Source organism: Malaclemys terrapin, chromosome 1 (genome assembly GCF_027887155.1).
Source record: "Malaclemys terrapin pileata isolate rMalTer1 chromosome 1, rMalTer1.hap1, whole genome shotgun sequence".
Classification (NCBI taxonomy): domain Eukaryota; kingdom Metazoa; phylum Chordata; order Testudines; family Emydidae; genus Malaclemys; species Malaclemys terrapin.
The window spans coordinates 56,384,585-56,410,994 of record NC_071505.1 but is presented as its reverse complement, the minus strand read 5'-3'; the positions used below and the strand labels follow the sequence as shown (position 1 = coordinate 56,410,994).

Below are 26,410 nucleotides of genomic sequence, written 5' to 3'. Positions count from 1 at the left end.
CTCCCCCCACAGCCAATAGGTGCCAGAGACTCCTAGGGGGAGGATCTACCTAGTGTCCCTTAGTGAGTGTCTCCCTCCCTTGCTGCTGTCACTGTCCCCCTTTCACCACCAGCCCCATCAAGTTCCCCCACCCGTTGAGACAGGTGCATAGCATTTATTAACCCTGTGCATTGCTTTCTCCATGTGGCCTAGCTCCCAGCATTCCCTGTTCCACTGGTGTCCATTTAATAACAGTCCCTCCAGGGAACCTGGATTCTCTAACTCCAGTTCCATTGATCATGATACATGTTGGGGTTGGTACCTTTCTGGAGTTGTTTGGTCTCAATGACTCGCCTTAATAACCTGCTGTTTTTAGTTTCTGGAGGATTTGTGGTAATCCTCCCCCATGGAGTAGAACACAATTGTACATAAACCATTCATAAACTTAATACAATGGTCCCCAAAGATACTTCATGTGGTTGCAATATCTGTCACAGAGTGTTTTACTTCACACAGGCCAGATATTTTCCATGTAGAAGTGTTACACTTAAGAATTTGGCTGCCTCCTGTGTGTCTCAGGCAGGTAAAGAGTTGAGCTCATAATGTATTTAAAGCCAGTATAGAAGAGTTTGAGATTATATTTGGCTGTCATGGGAAACTCCCCTTTCATGTGGTTACTCTTCAGATCCCTATGGTTTGTCGTGTTTCAATATCTCTCAGGTTTCAAATTCAGCACAGCAGCCAGTTCTGTCATGTTAAAAGCTCAAGGGAGAGTTGTGTATGTCATGAAGCACTAGAAAATATTTCAGTGCCCTGATCTGAAAGTGAGTCGTTGTCACTTCTCCAGGGTCCATCTGTTTTATCTAAATCCCCCTTTAGCTTTATCTCAAGCTCTAAGATATGCTAATATGCCCATCACCATTGTATCTAATGGTTTTGCCCTAAAAAAATAGACTTAATATGATATGAAGGGGGCTCCAATATGATAGTGGCACTCTTCGGTTAGAGGTAGCAATAGTTACATTGCTTTTCCATTATAAACGCTTATTTGGATATTTCAGGTGATTATAATAGTCCTAAAAATAACAAACAAATTTGTTGCTAACATAACATGATTAAGGTTCAGCCTGGGAATATGTTTATTTTTATTAAACTTGAAAAAAAGGTTTTTTAATGTATAGGTTTGCAGATAAAAAATAGAAAGTGGTTTCAAATGTTATTTTGTACTCCTGTAATTAAAAAATGTCTTTTTTGGTTCAGCACTGCACCGCTTTAGTTTGTTTGCTGAACCTGAGGCGTTGGGAGACAGCTGTGTAACATGACTTTAGAAAAGTGGATTTTGTACCCAACCAGCAACTGTTGACAGATGCTAGTCTTAATGGAAGGCTAGAGGTAGCATAGCATAAAACATGAATAGAATAGAACAGAACTCTGAAAACAATGTTCATGAGGGTTTTAGCATATAGATTGAACATATATTTGCAGCAGCAAAATATTGAGGGCCAACTGTCATGTTTCCAAAGGAGCTATTACAATCCATATAGTAGTGATCCATAAATTGTGGACTCTTTTAGTGAAATTTGACCTGATTAGACCACAGTGGCTACAGTTTATGGTGGCAAGAAGACTCATCATAAAGAAGGCTCATGTCAGCCTCGATAACATAGACTGTATTGTAAAAGTCCCTAAAGGCAAATATGTAATAAACCAGAAACATTCCAAAGGAACTTTTGTGGCTTTGACGTCGAAATCTGTGTTTTAATAACTCTTTAAATACGTATTTGCATAATAGACCATTCAAGGGAGTTCTTATAATTACTATCTCCGGAACTAATATCATTTGGACTTCAAACATCATCACCTGTAAAAGTCTTAAGGAACCAAGAGGAATAAGTAGGTTCTCTGGTCAATAATCCTTTTTAAAATTTTCCTAAATACAATTTATTTTAAAAGTTGAGGTATAAACAGATTAATATAATGGACCATGTGAGGTCTGGGGGGAGGGGGTTTGCTGCAAGGGCAGAGGCAGCCAGTCATGGAGCAGGAATTTGATTGTTGGCTTTACTGAGACCACACCTGCAATTTGCATTCATTTCTGGGCTCATCCATCTCAAAAAGACATTGATATAAAGCAAGGAGTGCAGAGGACAACAATAAAAATGATTATATAGCAAGGAGGATTGACTTACTAAAAAAGATTAAAGGAACTAAATATATATCGCTTGTCTAAGCAATGACTATGATGTAAGATGATAACAGTCTACGAGTTTTAGAAGGTTGTAAATCCCAAGAAGGAAGGAATTATTTAGTATTCTGAAAGGTGAAACTAAGAATAATGTAATGATATTAAGAAAGAAAATTTCAAATAACAATCAGGAAAGTCTTCCTGACAGTGAGCTATATTATATTGTGGCTTAGTCACTGAAAGGAAACGATGGAAGTCCCCATCACTTTGCTCTTGTAAAGGCAGAGTGGAAAAATTCTAGAAAATTATAAGCTAGGTTACAGTCATATTTTAGTGCATTAGGTGGGGACAGACTGGCTGACCTAATAAGCATTTTTCAGTTCTATTTTATATAAATCCATGGTGCTGAAAGATCCGTTAGAGCATAGTGTGTGTGTGGGGTGACTATAGAGGTAGATTTTTAAAGATATAAAGGGGAATTAAATGCCCAATACTGATTAAGATCAAAGGGTTTCCCTTTGTGCTTTTGAAAATCATTCCCATAATTTTCATGTATTTTAGAGTTTACTTTAAAAGTATTTTACATAAAACTGACATAATGAACTAAAACATACACATGCAAAGAAAACCAAAGTTCAAGCTGCTGTTCTAACCTTTGTTCATCCTAGGGTTGTAGATTGAGCATTACTTTTAGTACCTATGGTAGTATTCGTTGGGACTGGTAAAAAAAATGTCAAATAAAACATTTTCCTAGAAAAATGGGTAGTCATTGAAATCTGACTTGGGCACAATTTTCCATCAGAAAAAATCAAAACTAAATAGTTCGTGTTGGGTCAATATTAATCTCTAGTTTGGTGTCTCATGGGAGCTGTAGTTCTGGTTCCCTCATGTCCCCATTCTTCCCAGGGGCTGTGCTCCCTAGCTGGACTACATCTCCTATCACACATAGACATCTCTCCCTCTGCATTTGTAAATCAAAATTTTTCAAAACTTCTCTTTCCACAAAAAGGTTTTATATTTCAACTTTTTATCACTGTTTGGCATGAAAACAAATGTTGAAATAGCAGAGGGGGAAATTCTGGTTTTTGATCACCTCCAAGTCAATAGCTACTGATCCTCCTTAACTTTTAGTAATTATAAGCCATGTCATGTGTTTGGGGCCAGGAAATAAAGATCAGTCTCCATTAACACTTTATTAGTCTCTATTAACACTTTATTCATCAATTTAGATGAAGAAGGAGAAAAACTTTAGCCCTAGGATCTAACAAGCTTGTGGAACCAGTCAATTAACCCTGAAATAGTTACAAAAGAACTACATACTAGGAAATCTGCACACAACAGATACTATAACAATAACTGCCATTGCAAATGTGTGGGGTTAGTTCCAAACAGAAAGTAGCTGTCAACCTACCAAAATAACAGCTATACCATCCTCTCTAGTGTCATATATTATAACTATCTGTGAAGGTCAGTACTATAGGAAGAACTGAAACATCTGCAGAAAACCAGAGAACACAGACTCTTTCTTTAGGATATTCAGAATACTACTGACAGAAGTAACACATACCCACGTGGTCGCTGACAATGAAAAAAACACAAAGAGCAACAACCAAGCTTCAGGTGTTAAATCCACCTTGGCAGCCAAATAGGATGCAACAGAAGAAATGGTTAGATGAACAAGAAGTGATTGGGTGATCAGAAACCATTAGTCTCTGAATCTTAGTGATGCTTGTACATTAACTCATCATAATCTTCTCATCTCTTTGGAGACCTTGAATTTAAATTTTCCTATTTGTGCAGTGTAATAATTGGCTTTATTAGTTTATGGTTATTATTCTTTCTTTCTTTCTTTCTTTCTTTCTTTCTTTCTTTCTTTCTTTCTTTCAAAAAGGATACCAACGCCTGCCTTGTGATGGATATAGCCAAGGGGTAGGCAACCTATGGCACGTGTGCTGAAGGCGGCACGCGAGCTGATTTTCAGTGGCACTCACACTACCGGGTCCTGGCCACCGGTCCGGGGGGGCTCTGCATTTTAATTTAATTTTAAATGAAGCTTCTTAAACATTCTAAAAACCTTATTTACTTTACATACAACAATAGTTTAGTTATATATTATAGACTTATAGAAAGAGACCTTCTAAAAACATTAAAATGTATTACTGGCACGTGAAACTTTAAATTAGAGTGAATAAATGAAGATTTGGCACTCCACTTCTGAAAGGTTGCCGACCCCTGATATAGCCTTTTGTAACCCCGATCTGTGATATGAAACTCAGGCTAGGAAATAAGATACATTTTTTAACAACTGTTCTGTGTGTTGTGCCCTTTTATGGTCCTAGTTGTGCTGTAAGACAATGGGATATTTTCCTTGTTGTCTTCAGTTTGCGTGTTAGCCTTAGCAGCATTGCTCAATGTGATATTTTTGTTTATTGTTAGGTCAGCTTGATACAATGTGTTCATGTGGTAATATAGAGTAGAGCATAACGTAGTGCATATACTGCTAACAGCAGCAGTACAAACCAAGACAAGTTTGATTTTTCTCCACAGGTTTAAGGTTTTTCAAAACAGTTTTCTAGATGCTTTCAAGAGTTAAAAATTATCTATACTAGTCACAACCTCCAAATGGAATTAGAGGATGATTATAACAAACAGAAATCCTGCTTATCACTAATACTTCTAAGTCCTTGTTCCAGAATAATGGCTTGACTTTTGGGTTGGCATCAGCCCCAAACAACCCATGAACAAGCTTACTGGCCATGTATTGCAGGAAATATGACAGACGTTCTATATTATCTAATGAGGAAAGCAAACAAAAGAAAGCATCTTCCAAATTTGCACTAGCTATTAATAAGACTGTCAGAACATAGACTGTGGGGCTATGGAAAACTGGTAATTAAAATAAAAATCATAGTGCAATGTATGTGGGTGGGTTAGGTGGCCTAGTGATTAGCACACTTAGTGCCACCTCCCAGTGGCTAGGTCTTGCAATTCAGGCCCTCCTTTAATTGGAGATACAATGAGGTCAGCAGATGGCTTGGGTCCCTCCTGTAGTAGGGGCAGTGGTAGGGGAGTCCAGGCCTGCCCTCTCCACTGGGCTCTAACAGCGCCTGGCAAGGTGCCCGCTGAGGTGCTCCCTGGGTCACTTCCTACTGTCTGCTTTTCTCCACCAGCTTCCAGTCCATAATAAGGTAAAAAGAAAAGGCAACCAAACTATCAGCCCCAACCAGGCTCAGCATACATTATTATTGCCTCATGGAGGTTTCTCCGGCACCCTTGTCAGGAGCCTTCATGGTAGATTGTCCTCCACCTCAGCACCCCTTCTTCTGCGCTGGGTTGTTTCCTTGTCACCCCTTTCTCCAGTTGGAGCATGCTCTGCAGGGCTGGAGGGGTGGGGCTACCTCGGCCCAGAATTATCCTTTAATTCCCCGCCCCCCCCCCCCGCCCGTCCAGTGTGGGGTTTCCACATCTCATCCTATCACATGTAGACGCCAAGGAGTTTTGTCCTTTCCGAGGAATTTCATTAACACATTAGAGATTGACATTTAATGGCACCCACTCTGTTACAGATCATATACTATATAATGACATAGCTACAGTGAAAGATTGTATCACTGTACCAATTTAAATATACTATTTTGGCCTGATTGTACCTCAGTAAGACTGTAATCCCTGCACTTGCATACTAGTTGCTTGTTGTGTTCATTAAGAAACACAGCATACAGGAGTCCATACAGTCTGGGCACTAGTTGCCAGTGTATGTTGACTGAGTCTTTATTTCCTTTGACTCTTAGGTAGGATTTAATAGTTGCAATAAAAGTGTGGAGGGTTAATGTCTGTAATGTCCATTAAGCCTAGTCAGCCTTTAGAGCCCTGGAAGCCAAGGCCACCTACATCTATTTTGGAAACTTAGAAATATAAAGGACAATCACAGTTTTGACCTTTTTCTAAAAATATGTTTCTCACCTTTTACTTGCAAAAAGCCTTGAAAGTATATATATGAAAATATGCTGCTGTAAACCCGTCACTAGGGTTGGATGTTCCATTCTGTTTTTATATATATAAAACTTTAAAATGTAGTTTTTTTGTTACATATTTGCACTGGAAAACAAAACAATGTAAACTTTAGAGCTGACAAGTCCACTCAGTCCTACTTCTTGTTCAGCCAGTTACTAAGAAAATGTTTGTTTACATTTACAGTGTCACCTGAACGTGAGAACAGGCATTCACATGGCACTTTTGCAGGCAGAATTGCAAGGTATTTACATGCCAGATATGCTAAACATTCATATGCCCCTTCATGCTTTGGCCACCATTCCAGAGGACCTGTTCTCACTTTCAGGTGACATTGTAAACAAGAAGTGGGCAGCATTATCTCCTGCAAATGTAGACAAACTTGTTTGTCTTAGCGATTGGCTGAACAAGAAGTAGGACTGAGTGGACTTGTAGGCTCTAAAGTTTACATTGTTTTGCTTTTGAGTGCAGTTATTTTTTGTACATAATTCTACATTTGTAAGTTCAACTTTCATGATAAAGAGATTGCACTACAGTACTTGTCTTGGGTGAATTGAAAAATACTATATCTTTTGTTTTTTACAGTGCAAATATTTGTAATAAAAAATAAATATAAAGTGAGCACTGTACACTTTGTATTCTGTGTGGTAATTGATTTTCGTTACCAATCTGCCTGGGCCATAGTTGATCAGTCTGGGCGACAGGATCTTTTTTGGGGAGGAGATGACGAAGCACACCAAGTGTCTAAATTTTAAATCTTTATTAATAAAATAATAAAATACAGCAGAGAGTGCTGGGAACGCTCCAACGTCACTCAGGGGAAGAAAGAAAGCATTAGAGCCCCAAGCCCTAACCCACTTTCATACTCACACATGCACTACCCAAAGCTGGCCAGGCCTGGGTGTAACGTAAGAAGAAGAGGGGAGGGGTGGATGGGAGTTCTTGCTCTGGGCCCAGGTCATCCAAGAATCTGCTGTAATCTCCAAATTGCTCCAGCTCTCGGGAGGGTTTTTAAGTCCTGGGTTCCTTTGGGGGTGTTGTCGTCCAGGACCCTCTGTGCCTGATGCTCTTTGTACCAGTCCCAGTCGGCTTGCTGTGGCCTTCTCGGCTGCCCAAAACACACCGGCTCTGGAGAATTTGTTTTCCCTTCTGTTGGCTTTCACCGTTGCCGCCTCATTCTCTCTGTTTTTGCTGCTATCTTTGCAGCTTTGCTCCACTTAGTTCTCCTCTTCTCATGACCAGGCGTCTGTAGATTTCTCATCAAGCCCATAACCTCGGGCCGGAGTCAGCATCTTATCTTCACACAGAGCTAGCTAAAGTGCCGAGTTAACCCGTTCTGTACTTTTTATCTTTCTTCTTCCCACCCCCTTTGGCCTCTCGTACTCCTGCAAAGGAATCTTCCATTCCTCATTCACACACCTTTTACCCTCCCCAAAATGTTTTGCGATGCTTGCAACAGCGTTAGCCACGTACAATGCTGATCTGCCTTCCCTGGGGACTCCCTGAGGGAGGGGACCATTGGGGTGTGACAATGAATCCTTTGTTTTTCTGAGAGAATGAAAGCCAATTTGCAGTTGTGTGGGATAGATAGGCTGTCTCACATGCTGTCAGTGGCTCTAAGCTGTAGCCCCACCAGTGTAAACTCTTCTCACATGAAAGGGTATGTCTACACTATGGGATTAATCCGAATTTACAGAATTTGAATTTTGGAAACAGATTGTATAGAGTCGAATGTATGCGGCCACACTAAGCACATTAATCCAGTGTTGTGCGTCCATGTATCGGGGCTAGCATTGATTTCCGGAGCATTGCACTGTGGGTAGTTATCCCATAGCTATCCCATAGTTCCCGCAGTCTCCCCCACCCATTGGAATTCTGGGTTGAGATCCCACTGCCTGATGGGGCAAAAAACATTGTCGCAGGTGGTTCTGGGTACAGCCTCACCCCTCCCTCCATGAAAGCAACGGCAGACAACTGTTTCACGCCTTTTTTCCTGGGTGAACACAGCAGACGCCATACCACGGTAAGCATGGAGCCCAGTCAGCTCAAGACAGCAGTCATGAACATTGTAAACACCTCACGCATTATTGTGCAGTTTATGCTGAACCAGAACCAGAAAAACGAGGCAAGGAGGAGGCGGCGACGGCAGCGCGGCGACGAGAGTGGTGAGGATGAGGACATGGACATGGACACAGACTTCTCTCAAACCGCGGGTCCCGGCGCTTTGGAGATCATGTTGTTGATGGGATAGGTTCTATCCGTGGAACGCCAATTCTGGGCCCGGGAAACAAGCACAGACTGGTGGGACCGCATAGTGTTGCAGGTGTGGGACGATTCCCAGTGGCTGTGAAACTTTTGCATGCGTAAGGGCACTTTCATGGAACTTTGTGACTTGCTTTCCCCTGCCCTGAAGCACCAGAATACCAGGATGAGAGCAGCCCTCACAGTTGAGAAGCGAGTGTCGATAGCCCTGTGGAAGCTTGCAACGCCAGACAGCTACCGGTCAGTCGGGAATCAATTTGGAGTGGGCAAATCTACTGTGGGGGCTGCTGTCATGCAAGTAGCCAAAGCAATCATTGAGCTGCTGCTACGATAGTGACTCTGGGAAATGTGCAGGCCATAGTGGATGGCTTTGCTGCAATGGGATTCCCTAACTGTGGTGGGGCGATAGATGGAACCCATATACCTATCTTGACACCGGAGCACCAGGGTACCCAGTACATAAACCACAAGGGTTACTTTTCAATGGTGCTGCAAGCACTGGTGGATCACAGGGGACGTTTCACCAACATCAACGTGGGCTGGCCAGGAAGAGTTCCTGACGCTCGCGTCTTCAGGAACACTACTCTGTTTAAACGGCTGCTGCAAGGGACTTACTTCCCGGACCAGAAAATAACCGTTGGGGATGTTGAAATGCCTATAGTTATCCTTGGGGACTCAGCCTACCCCTTAATGCCATGGCTCATGAAGCCATACACAGGCAGCCTGAACAGGAGTCAGGAGCTGTTCAACTACAGGCTGAGCAAGTGCAGAATGGTGGTGGAATGTGCATTTGGCCGTTTAAAAGGTCGCTGGCGCGCTTTACTGACTCGGTCAGACCTCAGCCAAACCAATATCCCCATTGTTATTGCTGCTTGCTGTGTGCTCCAAAATCTCTGTGAGAATAAGGGGGAGACCTTTATGGCGGGGTGGGAGGCTGAGGCAAATCGCCTGGCTGCTGATTACACGCAGCCAGACACCAGGGCGATTAGAAGAGCACACCAGGAAGTGTGGCACATCAGAGAAGCTTTGAAAACCAGTTTCATGACTGGCCAGGCTACCATGTGAAAGTTCTGTTTGTTTCTCCGTGATGAAAACCCACCCCCTTTATTGACTCATTCTCTGTAGGCAAAGAATGATGAAAACCCACCCCCTTCGATCACAGCTTGCTTTCAAAGGAAATAAAGTCACTATCGTTTAAAAATCATGTATTCTTTATTAATTGATTATAAAAAGAGGGAGAGAACTGAGAAGGTAGCCTGGGTGGGGTTTGGGAGGAGGATCAGCGGGAAGGAAAAGGCCACTAAAAAAGATTAAAATAATGACAGCCTTTTACTTGGGCTGTCCACTGGGGTGGAATGGGAGGGTGCACGGAGCCTCCCCCCCATGTTCTTACACGTCTGGGAGAGGAGGCTATGGAACATGGTGAAGGGGGAGGGAGGGTTATACAGGGGCTGCAGCGGCAGTCTGTGATCCTGCTGCCGTTCCTGAAGCTCCACCAGACGCCGGAGCATGGCTGTTTGCTCACACAGCAGCCCCAGCGTTGCATCCTGCCTCCTCTGATCTTCCTGCCGCCACCACTCATCTCGAGCGTCTCTTCTCTCCTCACGTTGGTCCCTCATGTCCTCACGTTGGTCCCTCCTGTCCTCACGTTCACTGGCATCTTTCCTATACTTTGAAACCGTGTCCTTCCACTCATTCAGATGAGCTCTTTCATTGCGGGTGGATTCCATGATTTCCACGAACATCTCGTCTCGCGTCCTCTTTTTCCGATGCCTTATCTGAGATAGCCTTCGGGACGGAGGAGGGAGGCTTGAAAAATTTGCAGCTGTTGGAGGGAGGGAAAAAAGGAGAGAATTTTTTAAAAAGATACACTTTACAGAACAATGCTTATACTCTTTCATGGTGAACAACACTATTCACATTAGATAGCACATGTGATTTCTGTGCAAGGTCGCATTTTGCCTCTTAATATTGAGTGCCTGTGGCTTTGCTGCTAGAGGTCACAGATGCAGGTCCGGGCAACAGAATTCGGCTTGCATGCGGCCATGGTAAGCCATTGTCTTTCGGCTTCTGCGCCCTCCTTTCCCACATACCAAGCAAAGATCATTGAGTGCTGCGGTTTTCCTGTTAACCTTCAGCAGCAGAAAACAAACTAACCCCCCGCCCCCTCCAATTCTCTGGGATGATCGCTTTATCCCTCCTCACACCGCATGGCTGGTATCAGGGAAGATCCCTGCTAGCCACACGTGAAAAGCTCAGTGCCAATCGCCCCTCCCCCCCGCGCTTGGCTTACTACAGGGAAGGATTTCTTTTCAGCCACAGGCAAACAGCCCAGTAGGAAGGGCCACGTCTGTCTCCTTAATTAAATTCCCGTATTTCAACCAGGTTACCATGAGCGATATCACTCTCCTGAGGATTACACAGCGAGATAAAGAACGGATGTTGCTTGAATGCCAGCAAACACTGGGACCATACGCTGCCAGGCTTTGTCATGCAATGATACCAGATTACTTGCTACTAGCATGGAGTGGTCAAGTGTCCTACCATGGAGGACGGAATAAGGCTGCACTGCCCAGAAACCTTCTGCAAAGGCTTTTGGAGTACCTCCAGGCTAGCTTCATGGAGATGTCCCTGGAGGATTTCCGCTCCATCCCCAGACACGTTAACAGACTTTTCCAGTAGCTGTACTGGCCACGAATGCATCCCAAGTCCTCAGGGCAAATTAATCATTAAAGAATGATTGCTTTTAAACTATGTTTTATATTTTAAAAGGTAAACTCACCTGAGGTCCCTTCCATGGGGTCATGGTCTTGGGTACTGGCTTGGGAGGGTACTTCAGTCAGGCTGAGAAAAAGATCCTGGCTGTTGGGGAGAACGGAGTGCTGTGTGCTCTCTGCAAGCTCGTCCTCCTCCTCCTCTTCCCCATCCGCAGAATCCTCAGGTGTAGCTGATGAGATTACCCCCACCTCGGAATCCACGGTCAGAGGTGGGGTAGTGGTGGTGGCCCCCCCTAGAATTGCATGCAGCTCAGCGTAGAAGCGGCATGTCTGCGGCTCTGACCCAGAGCGACTGTTTGCCTCCTTTTTTTTTCTCATAGGCTTGTCTGAGCTCCTTAACTTTCACGCGGCACTGCTCTGAGTCCTTATTGTGGCCTTTCTCCATCATGCCCTTGGAGATTTTTTCAAAAGTTTTGGCATTTTGTTTTTTTGAACAAAGTTCTGCTAGCACTGAATCCTCTCCCCATATAGCGATCAGATCCAGTACCTCCCGTACGGTCCATGCTGGTGCTCTTTTTCGATTATCAGCCTGCATGGTTACCTGTGCTGATGAGCTCTCTGTGGTCACCTGTGCTGGGCAAACAGGAAATGAAATTCAAATGTTAGCAGGGCTTTTCCTGTCTACCTGGCCAGTGCATCCGAGTTCAGATTGCTGTCCAGAGCGGTCACAATGGTGCACTGTGGGATAGCTCCCGGAGGCCAAGACCATCGAATTGCGGCCACACTAACCCTAATTCGAAATGACTATCGATTTCGGCGCTACTCCGCTCGTCGGGGAGGAGTACAGAAATCGATTTTAAGAGCCCTTTATTTCGAAAAAAAATGGCTTCGTTGTGTGGACGGGTGCAGGGTTAATTCGATTTAACGCTGCTAAGTTCAAATTAAACTCATAGTGTAGACCAGGCCAAAGTGACGCTTGGCCAAAGGATGGGGGGTATCTAAGTAATCACAATGTGGTCTGTGGTCTGGTACTGTATTACACCTGAAATGGGGGAACAGAGGACTCTTTAATACTAATCCTGACACTTAAATGTACTCTTTTTGTGGCCTGAGCCAAGACAATTAACCTTTCAGCCTGTGTTTCCCCATCTCTAAAATGGGGATGATAATAATATGTAGTGACCAGATAGAGGCATTTGTGAAGTGCAGTGTATATGCTAAGTTCACTAGAAGGCACACAGCATTCCCCTGACCTGCAAGTTACTTGGCTAATTATCCCTGGCAATGGCTGTTTAAATGCTGGCAATTGCTCAAAATCAGTTGGCCTTCACTTCTGCAGCAGGTGACTGGGGTAGAGAAACAAATGCACATTTCGACATGTATAAAAAAGAGTTAGTTTAATACAGATATGCTCCAAAGAGTCATTTAAGTGACCCTATCCAAAATCGTAAGGCTAGTCCAGAGGCATGATCATGGTTGAGAGGACTCAGTATATTTCAAAGGGTAGGAGCTGCAAAATTGTTTTGCAGGCTCACAAAAAATGCTAAGGATGGTTATTTTAAGTACACACTCAGGAATTGGGTTTGAGAAAAGGTGCCACACAAACCCTCAGCTTAGCATGACTTTCCTCAGGTTTCTGGAAAAACCTAGTTTACAGTGGGCATGTTCAGAGACTGAACACTGCATAGTCATTCTCACCCTCATATTTCATCACCTGTTTTGCAGCGTGCTCCAGCATAGATATGAAACACTATTATTGATTAACATTGAATGCCTAATGTACCAACAGCTCTGATTTGCCCGGGACAGTCTCCGGTTTGCAAACCCCATCCTGAGGAACTGTAACTGCTGTTGTCCCGAGGTTGGGTGGTTGTTCCCAGTCAATTATCATATTGTACTATATTGTCTAGTGTTTTTTATTCTTTTGTTGTATCACAGTTGACAATTTGTCTCTTAAACTATGTATAAAATTAATAGAAAGGAAAACTAATAAATCAAGCTAAAATGGTCAGTCCCCAGGCAACAGACTAGAGAAAGCTGCAAAGCAAGGATGATTGGAACTTCACCAGTTCTGCATAACAAACTGAAATTTCCCCCTTGCTTTTATGGGATGCAATGATTTGGTTTCAATTCACTTTGTTCATTTAGTTTTGCTTTCTTTTTAATTTTTTTCTGTTATTGATGCCTACATTTTCACTTATGTGTCTCTGGTTAAAAATGGAGGCAATCAAAATCAGTGGACGCTTTTGAAACAGAATGAAATCCTAGTCCCATTGAAGTAAATAGGAGTTTTGCCGTTGACTTTAATGGAGTCAAAAAGTCATCCTATATGTATTAGGCTCATAGACTTTAAGGTCAGATGGGACCGTCATGATCATCTAGTCTGACCTCCTGCACATTGCAGACTACAGAACCTCCCCCAATCAGTCCTGAAATAGACCCCTAACCTCTGGCTGAGTTACTGACATCCTGAAATCATGATTTAAAGACTTCAAGTTACAGAGAATCCACCATTTACACTAGTTTAAACCTGCAAGAGAACCATGCCCCAATATGCAGAGGAAGGTGGAAACCCCTCAGGTTCTCTGCCAATCTGACCTAGGGGAAAATTCCTTCCTCACCTCAAATAGGCGATCAGTTAGACACTGAGCATGTCAGCAAGACCCACCCGCAAGATATCTGGGAAAGAATTCTGTGTAGTAACTCAGAGCCCTGCCCATCTAGTGTCCCATCAGCAGCCATTGGAGATATTTGCTGCTAGCAGTTGCAGGTCAGCTACATGCCATTGTAGGCAGTCTCATCATACCATCCCCGCCGTAAACTTATCCAGATCAGCCTTGAAGCCAGTTAGGTTTTTTGCCCCCACTGTTTCCCTTCCAGAACTTCACTCCTCTGATGGTTAGAAACATTCACCTAATTTCAAGCCTAAACTTGTTGATGGCCACTTTATATCCATTTGTTCTTGTGTCCACATGGGCACTTAACTTAAATAATTCCTCTCTCTCCCTGTTATTTATCCCTGTGATGTATTTATAGAGAGCAAACCTATCTCCCCTCGGCCTTCATTTGTTAGGTTTAACAAGCCAAGTTATCTGAGTCTCCTCTTCTTAGGTAGGTTTTCCATTCCCCAGGTCATCCTAATAACCCTTCCTGGCACCTGTTCCAGTTTGAATAATCTTTCTTAAACATGGGAGACTAGCATTGCACACAGTATTCCAGATAAGGTTTCACCAGAGCCTTGTATGACGGTACTAACACTTCCCTGTCTCTACTGGAAATACCGTGCCTGATGGGACTGCATTAGCCTTTTTTCACAGTCGCATCACATTTGTGGTTCACAGTGATCCTGTGCTCATAGAATCATAGAATATCAGGGTTGGAAGGGACCTCAGGAGGTCATCTAGTCCAGCCCCTGCTCAAAGCAGGACCAATTCCCAACTAAATCATCCCAGCCAGGGCTATGTCAAGCCGGGCCTTAAAAACCTCCAAGGAAGGAGATTCCACCACCTCCCTAGGTAACGCATTCCAGTGCTTCACTACCCTCCTAGTGAAATAGTGTTTCCTAATATCCAACCTAGACCTCCCCCACTGCAACTTGAGACCATTGCTCCTTGTTGTGTCATCTGCCAGCACTCAGAACAGCCAAGCTCCATCCTCTTTGGAACCCCCCTTCAGGTAGTTGAAAGCAGCTATCAAATCCCCCCTCATTCTTCTCTTCTGGAGACTAAACAATCCCAGTTCCCTCAGCCTCTCCTCATAAGTCACGTGCTCCAGACCCCTAATCATTTTTGTTGCTCTCCGCTGGACTCTTTCCAATTTTTCTACATCCTTCTTATAGTGTGGGGCCCAAAACTGGACACAGTACTCCAGATGAGGCCTCACCAATGTCGAATAAAGGGGAACGATCACGTTCCTCGATCTGCTGGCAATGCCCCTACTTATACAGCCCAAAATGCCGTTAGCCTTCTTGGCAACAAGAGCACACTGTTGACTCATAACCAGCTTCTCATCCACTATGACCCCTAGGTCCTTTTCTGCAGAACTGCTACCTAGCCATTCGGTCCCTAGTCTGTAGCAGTGCATAGGATTCTTCCATCCTAAGTGCAGGACTCTGCACTTGTCCTTGTTGAACCTCATCAGGTTTTTTTTGGCCGAATCCTCTAATTTGTCTAGGTCCCTCTGTATCCGATCCGTACCCTCCAGTGTATCTACCACGCCTCCCAGTTTAGTGTCATCTGCAAACTTGCTGACAGTGCAGTCCACACCATCCTCCAGATCATTAATAAAGATATTAAACAAAACCAGCCCCAGGACCGACCCTTGGGGCACTCCGCCCCAAGGGTCAACCAATACAACCAGGTCTTTCTCTTCCTCTGTCACTTCCAACTGATACGTCCCCAGGTTATAGCAACAATTCTTATTGTTAATCCCTAAGTGCATGATCTTAAACTTTGCACTATTAAATCTCATCCCATTTCTATTACTCCAGTTTTCAAGGTCCTCCAGATCTTCTTGTATCATATTCTTGTCCTCATCCATATTGGCAATATCTCCCAACTTTGTCATCCGCAAATTTTATCACACTCCCACTTTTTGTGCCAAGGTCAGTAATAAAAATGTGAAATAAGATTGGTCCCAACATTGATCCCTGAGGAACCCCACTAGTAGCCTCCCTCCAGCTTGACAATTCACCTTTCAGTATGACCCGTTGTAGTCTCCCCTTAACCAGTTCCTTATTCACCTTTCAATTCTCATATTAATCCCCATCTTCTCCAATTTACCTAATAATTTCCTATGTGGAACCCTACTGAATACCTTACTGAAATCCAGGTAGAATAGATCTACTGCATTTCCTTTGTCTAAAGAAATCAGTTATCTTCTCAAAGAAGGAGATCAGGTTGGTCTGACATGATCTACCTTTTGTAAAACCATGTTGTATTTTAACCCAATTACCTTTCACCTCTATATCCTTAACTACTTTCTCTTTCAAAAATGGTTACAGGATTAGTATGCTATAATGTATATTAGTACATACGTATATTACAGATGGGATAAAACTGGAACCAGTTCTCCAAATCCCTTACTTGTAGATGAAATAGGTTTTTGAGCTGAACTTCCCCTGGCTTTGGTTTTGAAAAATTAAATTAGGCTCAAGTGTGTTTGAAAAATTACACAATCTCTAGTTTTTGCCTTTCTATATGACACTTTGTTACATGCCAGAAATTTGGGAACGTATTAGTGGAGGATGAGAGAGGATGGCGGGGGACGGAAAAATTGTAAAAGACTGGTAGCTCATGCTGTATTACGAATTAGTATTTCATGCATCAATTCAAATAAAAATTCAAGTTTTTAAAAAATAAAACATTCCCAGTGCAGAATCAAATGAGCATCATCATATTGCAGTCTTTTATTGTAATACAAGTTGGTTCATTTTATTCCATTTTCAGGTTTCATTACCATCATTGATACAGAAGTGAGATTCATGAATTTGAATGCTCAGTATTACACTTGAGAGTGTGTGCTGTTATTTCAACCTTGTAAAGATTCTGCATGTTGATTGGCTTGCCATTCTACCTCATTTATCAAAAGAACCTGACCCCGCAAATCAGCTAGTTAGGTTAAAGAACGATGTAAAGTAAATGTAGTGCTGGATACCTGTGTCCTTTGCAGACAGAAGGATTAAAAATCCTCGGTCAAAGCGTTCTTAGTCAAAGACTGTAATGAGAAGAGGAAATGACACAATGTGAATATATGCTTATGTTACTGATTCCACCAAGCACTGGAAGATGGTACAAAATCAAACTAGCATTATTACATTCTCCGTACTGTTATACCTTGCAGCCCTCCTCCTTCTCTTACAAGTCACTAGAATTTAATTCAGATAGTTCAGCAAATTTTCACTTAGGTGCAGAATTGATTTATCGCTATTAAAAGCTGATTGTATACACATTACACTGAAAACACAGAGCTTGATTCATTAGCAAGTGTTCCTTAAAAGACTTTTTTGCAAGAATTATCTTTCAGCAGTTAGGTGCATATTGTAAGTTTAGCTCCAAATAGAAAAAAACAACAACCCCAAACAACTGAAGACATACCATCTGTTAGGTGCAGCTACCTATTTATTTTAATAATTATCTATTTTTATTTTAGTCAAGGAAGCATCTGCAGTAGGTTATTAGTCCTTAAACATTTTGTATGCAGTTTCTTGGCATTACTGAGGGTTGGTCAGCTGGGCTTCAATACTTCAGTTATAGAGCAGAAAATAGCATCTCTACATCTCATGGGCCTGATCCTTAGAGACCCTGAGAACCCCCTATGAAGAATAGAGTCCTCCATTTTCATTAACATTTGTCTTCAGTGGGAGTTAAGGCTGCTCAGCACCTTTCAGGATTGGGCCATAACAGTAATATTGTACTTGGTCCCACCTTTATATTGCATGTGGTTTGGGGAAAAAAGGCATTAAACTACCTATACAGTTAATGAATTGGCATCCTTATTGACAGGGCCAGCTCCAGGCACCAGCAAAACAAGCAGGTGCTTGGGGCGGCCCATTTAATCATAGGCGCCGACTCCGGGGCATGGTGAAAAAGTGTCCCCGCCGCCCCAGCTTGCCTCCGCTCCGCCTCCACCTGCTCCCCTGAGCACACTGCCGCTCCGCTTCTCCCCCCTCCCTCCCAGACTTGCCGCTCAGGAAACAGCTGTTTCGCGCAGCAAGGCTGGGAAGGAGGGAGGGAGGAGAAGCGAGTGGCAGGCACTCGGGGGAGGCAGCGGTGGTGGAGCGGAGGTGAGCTGGAGTGGGAGAGGTTCCTCTATCCCCTGTTACTTCCTGTGCCCCCCACCCTAGCTGACCTCTGCTCCGCCTGCTCCCCTGAACGCGCCGCTGCTCCGCTTCTCCCCCCTCCCTCGCCTGAGAGGGAGTGGGGAGAAGCGGAGTGGCAGCGCGCCCGGGGGAGCAGGCGGAGCAGAGATGAGCTAGGGTGGGAGGTTGCGGGGGGCCTGAAGGAAGCAATGGGGGGGGGGAGAAATGCAGCACACCAGGGGGAGGAGGCGGGACTGGGGATTTGGGGAAGGGGTGGAGTTGGGGCGGGTCTGTGGGCAGGGGAGCACAAAAAAAAGGGGGGGGGGCGCCAAATTTTTTTTTGCTTGGGGCGGCAAAAATCCTAGAGCCAGCCTTGTTTATTGACCAGGATTAATATTGCTTATTAAAAAAAATCTCTGCTAACTGCATCATTTTTCGGTACTTTTGACAACTGGGCTTTCTCAACTCTAGTAATAGATCTTTCTCCATGGGCATTGTTACCTTTACTACAGGACATTTTCATGCTGTAGCCACTAAATGGAATAATCTGAGACATGTAGCAGACTATGAAATTGAATCCTTTTTTTTTCATTGTCATTATATAGTTTATTCTTGTAGAAATTGAAAACTGAGTGTTAATAACACATATGGATTTATGAATTGTTATGAGGGGTTCAAATCTCTCTCAAATGCATTTGTAGTATTATAATAAAGTTAAGCCCTCTATTCAGGTATCTCTATCTGAAATAATTTTCTCATACAAACTGATAGCTCTTACAATTTACATACTTTGGGGCCCTAGACTCCAATGATTTATACCTCTGCTTTAAGTAGATTTTTGTGAACTACACTAAAAATGTGTGCAGCATAAATCTCCTATGTAAATTACATGACATCACAAATTATTAATCTGGATTACACCAGAGAGTTCATTCTTCTATGGTTTTCAATGGACAGTGGTTTTCAAACTTTTTCATTTGCAGATCCCTAAACATTTTTGAATGGAGATACGGACCCTTTTGGAGATCTTAGACATAGTCCGTGGACATCCAGGGGTCTGTGGACTATGGGTTGAAAACCACTGCTCTAAGACATTTGGGGATTGTGAACGTCTGAAAAGGTGCAAATAATAAGGGGTTTTCATTAATTCATAAAAATGTACTTGTCATGTTGAATAAATGTTGGTACACAGTTAATTTTGATACCTGACAAAGTAATCTATCAAGTACTGACTTTCACATTTTAAGGGTAATCTAAATAAAAGATTTGCCTTATTCTATTAGAGCACTGGTCCAATTGGGTCCAATATCCTGACTCTCTTAGGAGCACTATGAAAACTCCACTGGCCCATTTTGCCATATTGTCCATGGAATGGCAGTCCTTCTTGACCCCTGCATTACTAAGCCTACACTGTGTTTTGTGAGACTTCATTACTTATATATTACTTTCAAAAGAACAGGCACTTTCTCCAGGGTAATCAGCACAAACAGACCTGCCCGGAGTAATGGTGTTTGGTGACCAGGAGATTGGCAGTTTCATATTCTGGGAGTTAAATTTGATTTTTGTCACTGTAACATGTTGGTATTCAGAGTGTCCTAATAAGGTCAAAAAGTGTGCAATAGCACAAAGGTCCAGCAGAGAATTCCTTTGTCTATATTTGAGATTCAAGTATAAAGTTGTGATGAAAGCCCATAGAGACTGGGTGTAACTCTTTTTCAGTAATGTGCCTGAATCATGTTTTGCAAATATAAGGAGGCCAGAAACTGACTCACACTAGAGTCCCTTTGCCCTACTTGGGCAGCACACACAGGAGTGGTACCTCTGCCTTAAATAGGCAACTGAGGATTCCCCCACTGGTTGGCATAGAGCTGTTTATGTGTGCTCTGTGCCTTACCCTCCCAACATAGGTTGCACATCCAGGGTGGAAGGGCATGTGATCAAAGCATGGGAGCAGGCAGTTACACTCAATGCCCATGGTTTGTTTATTTACAAAAGGCCTGATCATCTGGAGCAATGGGTGTGTGCAGCTACATGTGTGGAGGCAATCAGTTGTGTGTATAAATGTGCACATATAACACTTGGAGTTTTGGTCTCAAAATAGGTTTCCCCATCCATAATATATTCTCTCCTAATGTGCACATTATATTGATTTCACCAATATTTTTCTTTCTTTTAATAAAAGTTTTGTTTTTTTGAAATGTCAACTGTATAAACTATTCTCCCCTCCCTGCATGAAGTATTTATGTGTATAATGCCAATTTACACTAATAGATTTTACTAGTTATTGTGCATTCAAACATCCCGATGCAACAATAGACCACAGTGCAACCCCTGTCTAAAACAGAGCAATACGGGAAGGCCTGGAACACTGTCAGTCAACCATAGTTAATATTGGACTGCACAAGCATCATACTAGGATTGCATGTTGTTCTATACCTTATTATTATATACAAAAATATCAATTCAGATTTAGAGTGACTGATCATACTTCCATTGAAGTTAATAGCAAAATTTCCAGTGAGCAAAACCAGGCCCATAAACCTTGCAGGAAGTCTATAGAAGTGCTAGAGGCAAGAGACAAGCAACATTACTACAGTTGGTTTAATAAATTAAATTTAGAGACCAAAGACAATTTCCACCCACTCCAGGTTAATAGAACAATTTTTCTCTGGTCTGAACTCACTCAGGTCTTGCTTGCTTCTGCCACCCACACTGAGTTGCAGCTTACTCCACTACTTTGAGACTTCTTGTAAGCTTTTCAGGTCAGAGATTCTTGTTTATTATTTGTATTGCTTAGGAACTCCAGTCGTGGACCAGGATCCCATTGTGCTCGGCATTAGAGAAACACAGAACAAAATGTGTCTGTATGGCATGTGACACTAAATAGGCCCCGGTCCTGATTGGAATATATTTGCAATGTTAATGCTAAAATAATGGACCCCTAAGCATAAAAACCACTGGCCTGACTGTCAGAGCTTCTGAGAACTCACAACTGCCATTAACTGCAGATAGGGTGGTGGATGCTTTCCCCTTCTGAAAACTCTCACTGTTTGTATTTTTCTGCATCTTGATAGATGATTCTGTTGGTTTAACCTTAGGCTGGGGTTTTGTTTTTAGTTCTTCAGTCTTATCCTGCATTTCTTGTGTACCCTCCACTCCCAGTGCATTCAGTAGGAATTTTGTGTGCATTAAGAATTCGTGATAGTGGATGGAGAAAATTTCCCATGTGTGTCTTTCCTTTTCCCCAATCTATCTGTTGGAAATAAATTGTTTATATTGCTAGAAACTGTTAATGCAGTTAAACCATCTTGTAGCATGCAAACCTATGTCACTCCATTTTGCTAGTGTCCCATGGCTAAAAATGAACATTTTGATGTAATTTCATTTGAGCTGCTTCATAATTTATTAATAGTTTCATTAAAATACCATGGATGTCTGCTACATACAGGGTGTTATATAAGCCACAATAGAAAAGACAAGAAATCACAAAAAAGGCATTTTAAAGGAAACTTTCTGTCTCTTGGAGCCACCATGTTAAAGAAAAACGGATCAAATTTTAGCCCTAGTGTAAAAACCTGGATAAGTTTGTCTCAGATCTCTGTGGGTTATAAATTTCTGCATCTCCTCTATCCACATTTACAAAATATTTATTTTCAAACTAATAAACATGTTTGCTTAGGGATGCAGAGTACAACTTTTATAGGTACCTCTTAAAGCTTAAAAACATGTTTCCAGAATAATGAGGTAAGCGTGTTGTAAGCTTCCAGTATTGCCAACTGAAAAGTCAGCATTTACATTCCAGTTGGTCGTCTACTGCTGATGTCATTGCATTAGTGCTGGTTGGTCAAAACACAAAGACAGGAAGCTTATGAATTGATTTAGATTTGACATGGTTGATTGCACACGCTGATGAATTTATTCTTTATATAAAATACATATCTTAAATATTTCCCTAGTATAATGCATTATACATGAAAAACCTGGGAATTGTTTCCTCATTTTGATCGTGTGACATCTTGGCTCTGTGGGACTCAAAGTTGGGCTCTTTGTACTCTGCTAACGTTATGTGCAAATTAGAATGATGATCTACTCCACACTGTACAGTTGTTGTTTGTGTTTGGATTCTTAACAATTTCATTTTTACAGTTAGTCTCTGGCAAGCATACACTCACAAGTGTGTGCACATCAGCAAAATGCCCAACACTAATTTTAGGGTAGCAGCCGTGTTAGTCTGTATCTTCAAAAAGAACAGGAGTACTTGTGGCACCTTAGAGACTAACAAATTTATTAGAGTATAAGCTTTCGTGGGCTACAACCGACTGCTTCGGATGCATATAGAGTGGATATGGATATATGTTTCACTCTATATGCATCCGGAGAAGTGGGTTATAGCCCATGAAAGCTTATGCTCTAATAAATTTGTTAGTCTCTAAGGTGCCACAAGTACTCCTGTTCTTTTTGAGAACACTAATTTTGGTGATCTTTACAAATTTTATATTGAAAGGTTTAGAAAGTTCTGTTTTAATCCATTGATAGTAAACCTTTTAAATTGAGTAAACCTTCTGCAATGAGCTGCTTTTTTAAAACAAAATTAATTGTCCTTTGATACCATGCAAGCTCATTTTTGTAGAAGCCATAAGATCAGGGTTCAGGTCTCACAAGACAGCTTAGGCTCATATCCAGTGTCAACACTTTTTTGTGGTAAAGTGCAGGAGAGCTGCATTGTTAGAGGCGCCGTACTTTGGATGAGATATTAAAGGAACCATCTGTCCATCTATGGAGAAGTAAAAGAGCCTAGGGTACTGTCTTAAAAAGACCAGGGGATAGCACTTGTGTCCTAGAAAATATATCCTCTTTCATTAAAACAGGCTCTGCTGTCCAGAGCTGTGTGTAAGCTATTATTGACCATAATATGATGGCTGTTCTTGCCCATTTGTCACTGTACTACTAATATGTAACTCATTATTTTGTAAGCTCTGTGGATTTAGAGTGCTATTTAAAACCAGAGTCTATTCTCAATGATTTTCTGTTTCTTTTTTAGATACTTCAAGAAATGTAAAAGCATCCCCAGAGACAGCTGAAGTCTTTTTTCAGAAGTTAAGAAATAAATATGAATTCACGGTTTTGGTGACTCTAAAACAAGCCCATTTAAATTCAGGTGTTATTCTTTCTATTCATCATTTAGATCATAGGTAAGTACTGCCACCTATATTTTCTGTATTATTCATATACTACTAAATTTTAAATTAGTTAAATCAGAAAAATTAAATCAGAAAAATAAGCTCAAGAAAACGACGGTAAGATTTGTTGTGCAGAAGATCACTTTCAAGCAGCTATAGTGTAAGGCAACATGCAGTATGCAAATTAATAGATATTCACAAATCTAAATCTGCCAACAGAATGTGGAACAACTGTCACTCTTTAAATGTCTCCTGCTGCTAAGGGCATAAAAAGCCATTTCGCTGTTGTTGGTCATAACATTATGTGCCAGATACCCAGTTGGTGTAAATAAGCATTGCTCCATGGTAGTCAATAGAGCTATACCAATTTATACCAGCTCCGGATCTGGCCCTATAACTGTAACATTTAACTAGCTGACTCATAAGTTTCTAAAGATAGTAAAAATTTCCTCTTGGTTATGGACATACACCTATAAAAACTGGCACAGTAGTTTGTAAAGAACACCTTTTAGGTTTGAAAGACATGAAGCATTTGAGGTTTAATTCTTTCTGATAGTATAATCACTGTTTGAGATACAGAAGGGATATTCTCTATATTTTCTGTAGCAGCTGTAGCTACTGAAGCTAGCCAACCTCTGGTTCTATGAAAGGGTAAGAAGGAATTTTAAAAACCTGCAATTTTTTCCTGAATAAATTAATCATCACCCAGCAACAGATGTTCTCTCCCTCCAGTGTGTGTAGACCATTAATTTTTTTCTGATATATTACTGTAATACTTCCCTACTTGACAGTTGTGCTATTAAATGAAACAGTCCTATATATATGATTGTAAAGAGGCTGATTATAAAGGAAACTCTTTCATAATAGGATTACTGTTATTGGAAAACTGGTATATTACTAAATACAAGGGATCAGATTTCAATATCATAAGGGCAATTCTCCTTCCCCTTCTTTTCAAACAGTCCCAAAACTTGGAACTAATTTGAGGTTTACATTTTTTTTATTAACTACCCGTCTCCCCCATTGTAGCAGGACCAGCTGTCTCCTGAGTGCTTCCTCATGGTCTGGGGTGGCTCTGTGGTGCCCTGCCTTAATTTTCCCTCTCAGGTAACCCAAGGACTGTATGCTAGGCTCTTTTGCTTCAATAATATGCCTCCTGTTCTCTCTCCCAACCCTTCCATTTTATTACCTCCTCATATATCATGTCCATCATTGTTTGCAAAATTTCTCTGGATAGCAATCATGTCTTATGTTTGTTTCAGGAGTTGCCTAGCACACATTTGGATAATTAAATAATAACTATAATGAAAAGGATGTGTTAGTTCATCTAGGCCAATGAAGGATAATAACGTTATAAATAACAGTGAGCACGGATTTGTCAAGAACAAATTGTGTCAAACAAACCTGAAAGCTTTCTTTGACAGAGTAACAAGCCTTGTGGATAGGGGGAAGCGGTAGATGTGGTATATCTTGACTTTAGTCAGGCTTTTGATACTGTATCACTTGACCTTCTTATAAACAAACTAGGGAAATACAACCTAGACGGAGCTACTATATGGTGGGTGCATAACTGGTTGGAAAATGGTTTCCAGAGAGTAGTTATCAGTGGTTCACAGTCAAGCTGGAAGGGCATATCAAGTGGAAACCCAAAGGGATCAGTTCTTGTCCAGTTCTGTTCAATATCTTCATCAATGATTTAGATAATAGCATAGAGAGTACATTACAAAGTTTGCGGATGATATCAAGCTGGGAGGGGTTGCAAGTGCCTTGGAGGATAGGATTAATATTCAAAATGAGCTGGACAAACTGGAGAAATGGTCTTAAGTAAGTAGTATGAAATTCAATAAGGACAAATGCAAATTACACCACTTAGGAAGGAACAATCAGTTGCACACATACAAAATGGGAAGTGACTGTCTAGGAAGGAGTATTGCAGAAAGGGATCTGGGGGTCATAGTGGATCACAAGCTAAATATGAGTCAACAGTGTAACACTTGCAAAAGTTGGACATTAGGAAAAACTTCTAACTGTCAGGGTGGTTAAGCACTGGAATAAATTGCCCAAGGAGGTTGTGGAATTTCCGTCATTGGATATTTTTAAGAGCAGGTTAGACAAACACCAGTCAGGGATAGTCTAGATAATACTTAGTCCTGCCATGAGTGCAGGGGACTGGACTAAATGACCTCTCGAGGTCCCTTCCAGTCCTATGATTCTATGATTGTTCCATACATTATATCTTCAATTGCTTTGTCCAGTCTAGTTTTAAATATTTCACCACTTCCCTTGGGAGAATATTCTACAGCCTAATAGATCTTGCTGTCAGGAAGCTATAACGATGGATTCTTAAATGATGGGACCTAATTCAATGGCCACTAAAGTCAATGGGAGTCTTTCCTTTGACTGCAATGAGCATAGGATTGGGCTCAACACACATATAAATGAGTAGAATTTGTGAACATAAAATTGGATGTTTGCTAAAGCTTATAATATATATTGTTCACAATATTAGGAAGTAAAAATATTGTCAATGCATCTTAGTGATATTTGCCTTGTTTAATTATGCTAAAGTGAGGAATGACTTAATTTAGTATTGATGAAATTGAGATTAAGGCTAGCACCTTTAAATCTCATTAAGTATCTTTTATGGTTTTTATTATTTTTATGGATGACAATAAAGATAATTGAATGTATTAGTTAAAAGGAAACATTTATTCTTGATAAATGTAGATTACTGCTTCTTCACTATCAGATTTTAATTTCTCTTTGCAGCCCCCTCCTCCTTGTACAGAGACTTGTCTTTAACAGGCCATAAGTTCTTAAACAATTTTTAGCAAACGCTCTCTGTCATAATAGGAGCTAATAGAGGAGGTATCTGAGCCTCTAGCTATTATCTTTGGAAAATCATGGGAGACGGGAGAGATTCCAGAAGACTGGAAAAGGGCAAATATAATGCCCATCTATAAAAAGGGAAATAAAAACAACCCAGGAAATGACAGACCAGTTAGTTTAACTTCTGTGCCAGGGAAGATAATGGAGCAAGTAATTAAGGAAATCATCTGCAAACACTTGGAAGGTGGTAAGGTGATAGGGAACAGCCAGCATGGATTTGTAAAGAACAAATCATGTCAAACCAATCTGATAGCTTTCTTTGATAGGATAACGAGTCTTGTGGATAAGGGAGAAGCTGTGGATGTGGTATACCTAGACTTTAGTAAGGCATTTGATACGGTCTCGCATGATATTCTTATCGATAAACTAGGCAAATACAATTTAGATG

At 41.6% G+C, this 26,410-nt stretch overlaps 1 protein-coding gene across 3 annotated transcripts in view; it reads left to right on the top strand.

The window, feature by feature from the left end:
• Window positions 1-26,410, top strand: part of NELL2 (neural EGFL like 2) — a 225,822-nt gene that overhangs the window by 11,754 nt on the left and 187,658 nt on the right. For all 3 annotated transcript variants that reach the window (XM_054024804.1, XM_054024787.1, XM_054024796.1), the window contains exon 3: window positions 22,995-23,145. In XM_054024804.1, the coding sequence (XP_053880779.1) occupies window positions 22,995-23,145 (151 nt within the window). The remainder of the gene's footprint in view (window positions 1-22,994; window positions 23,146-26,410) is intronic.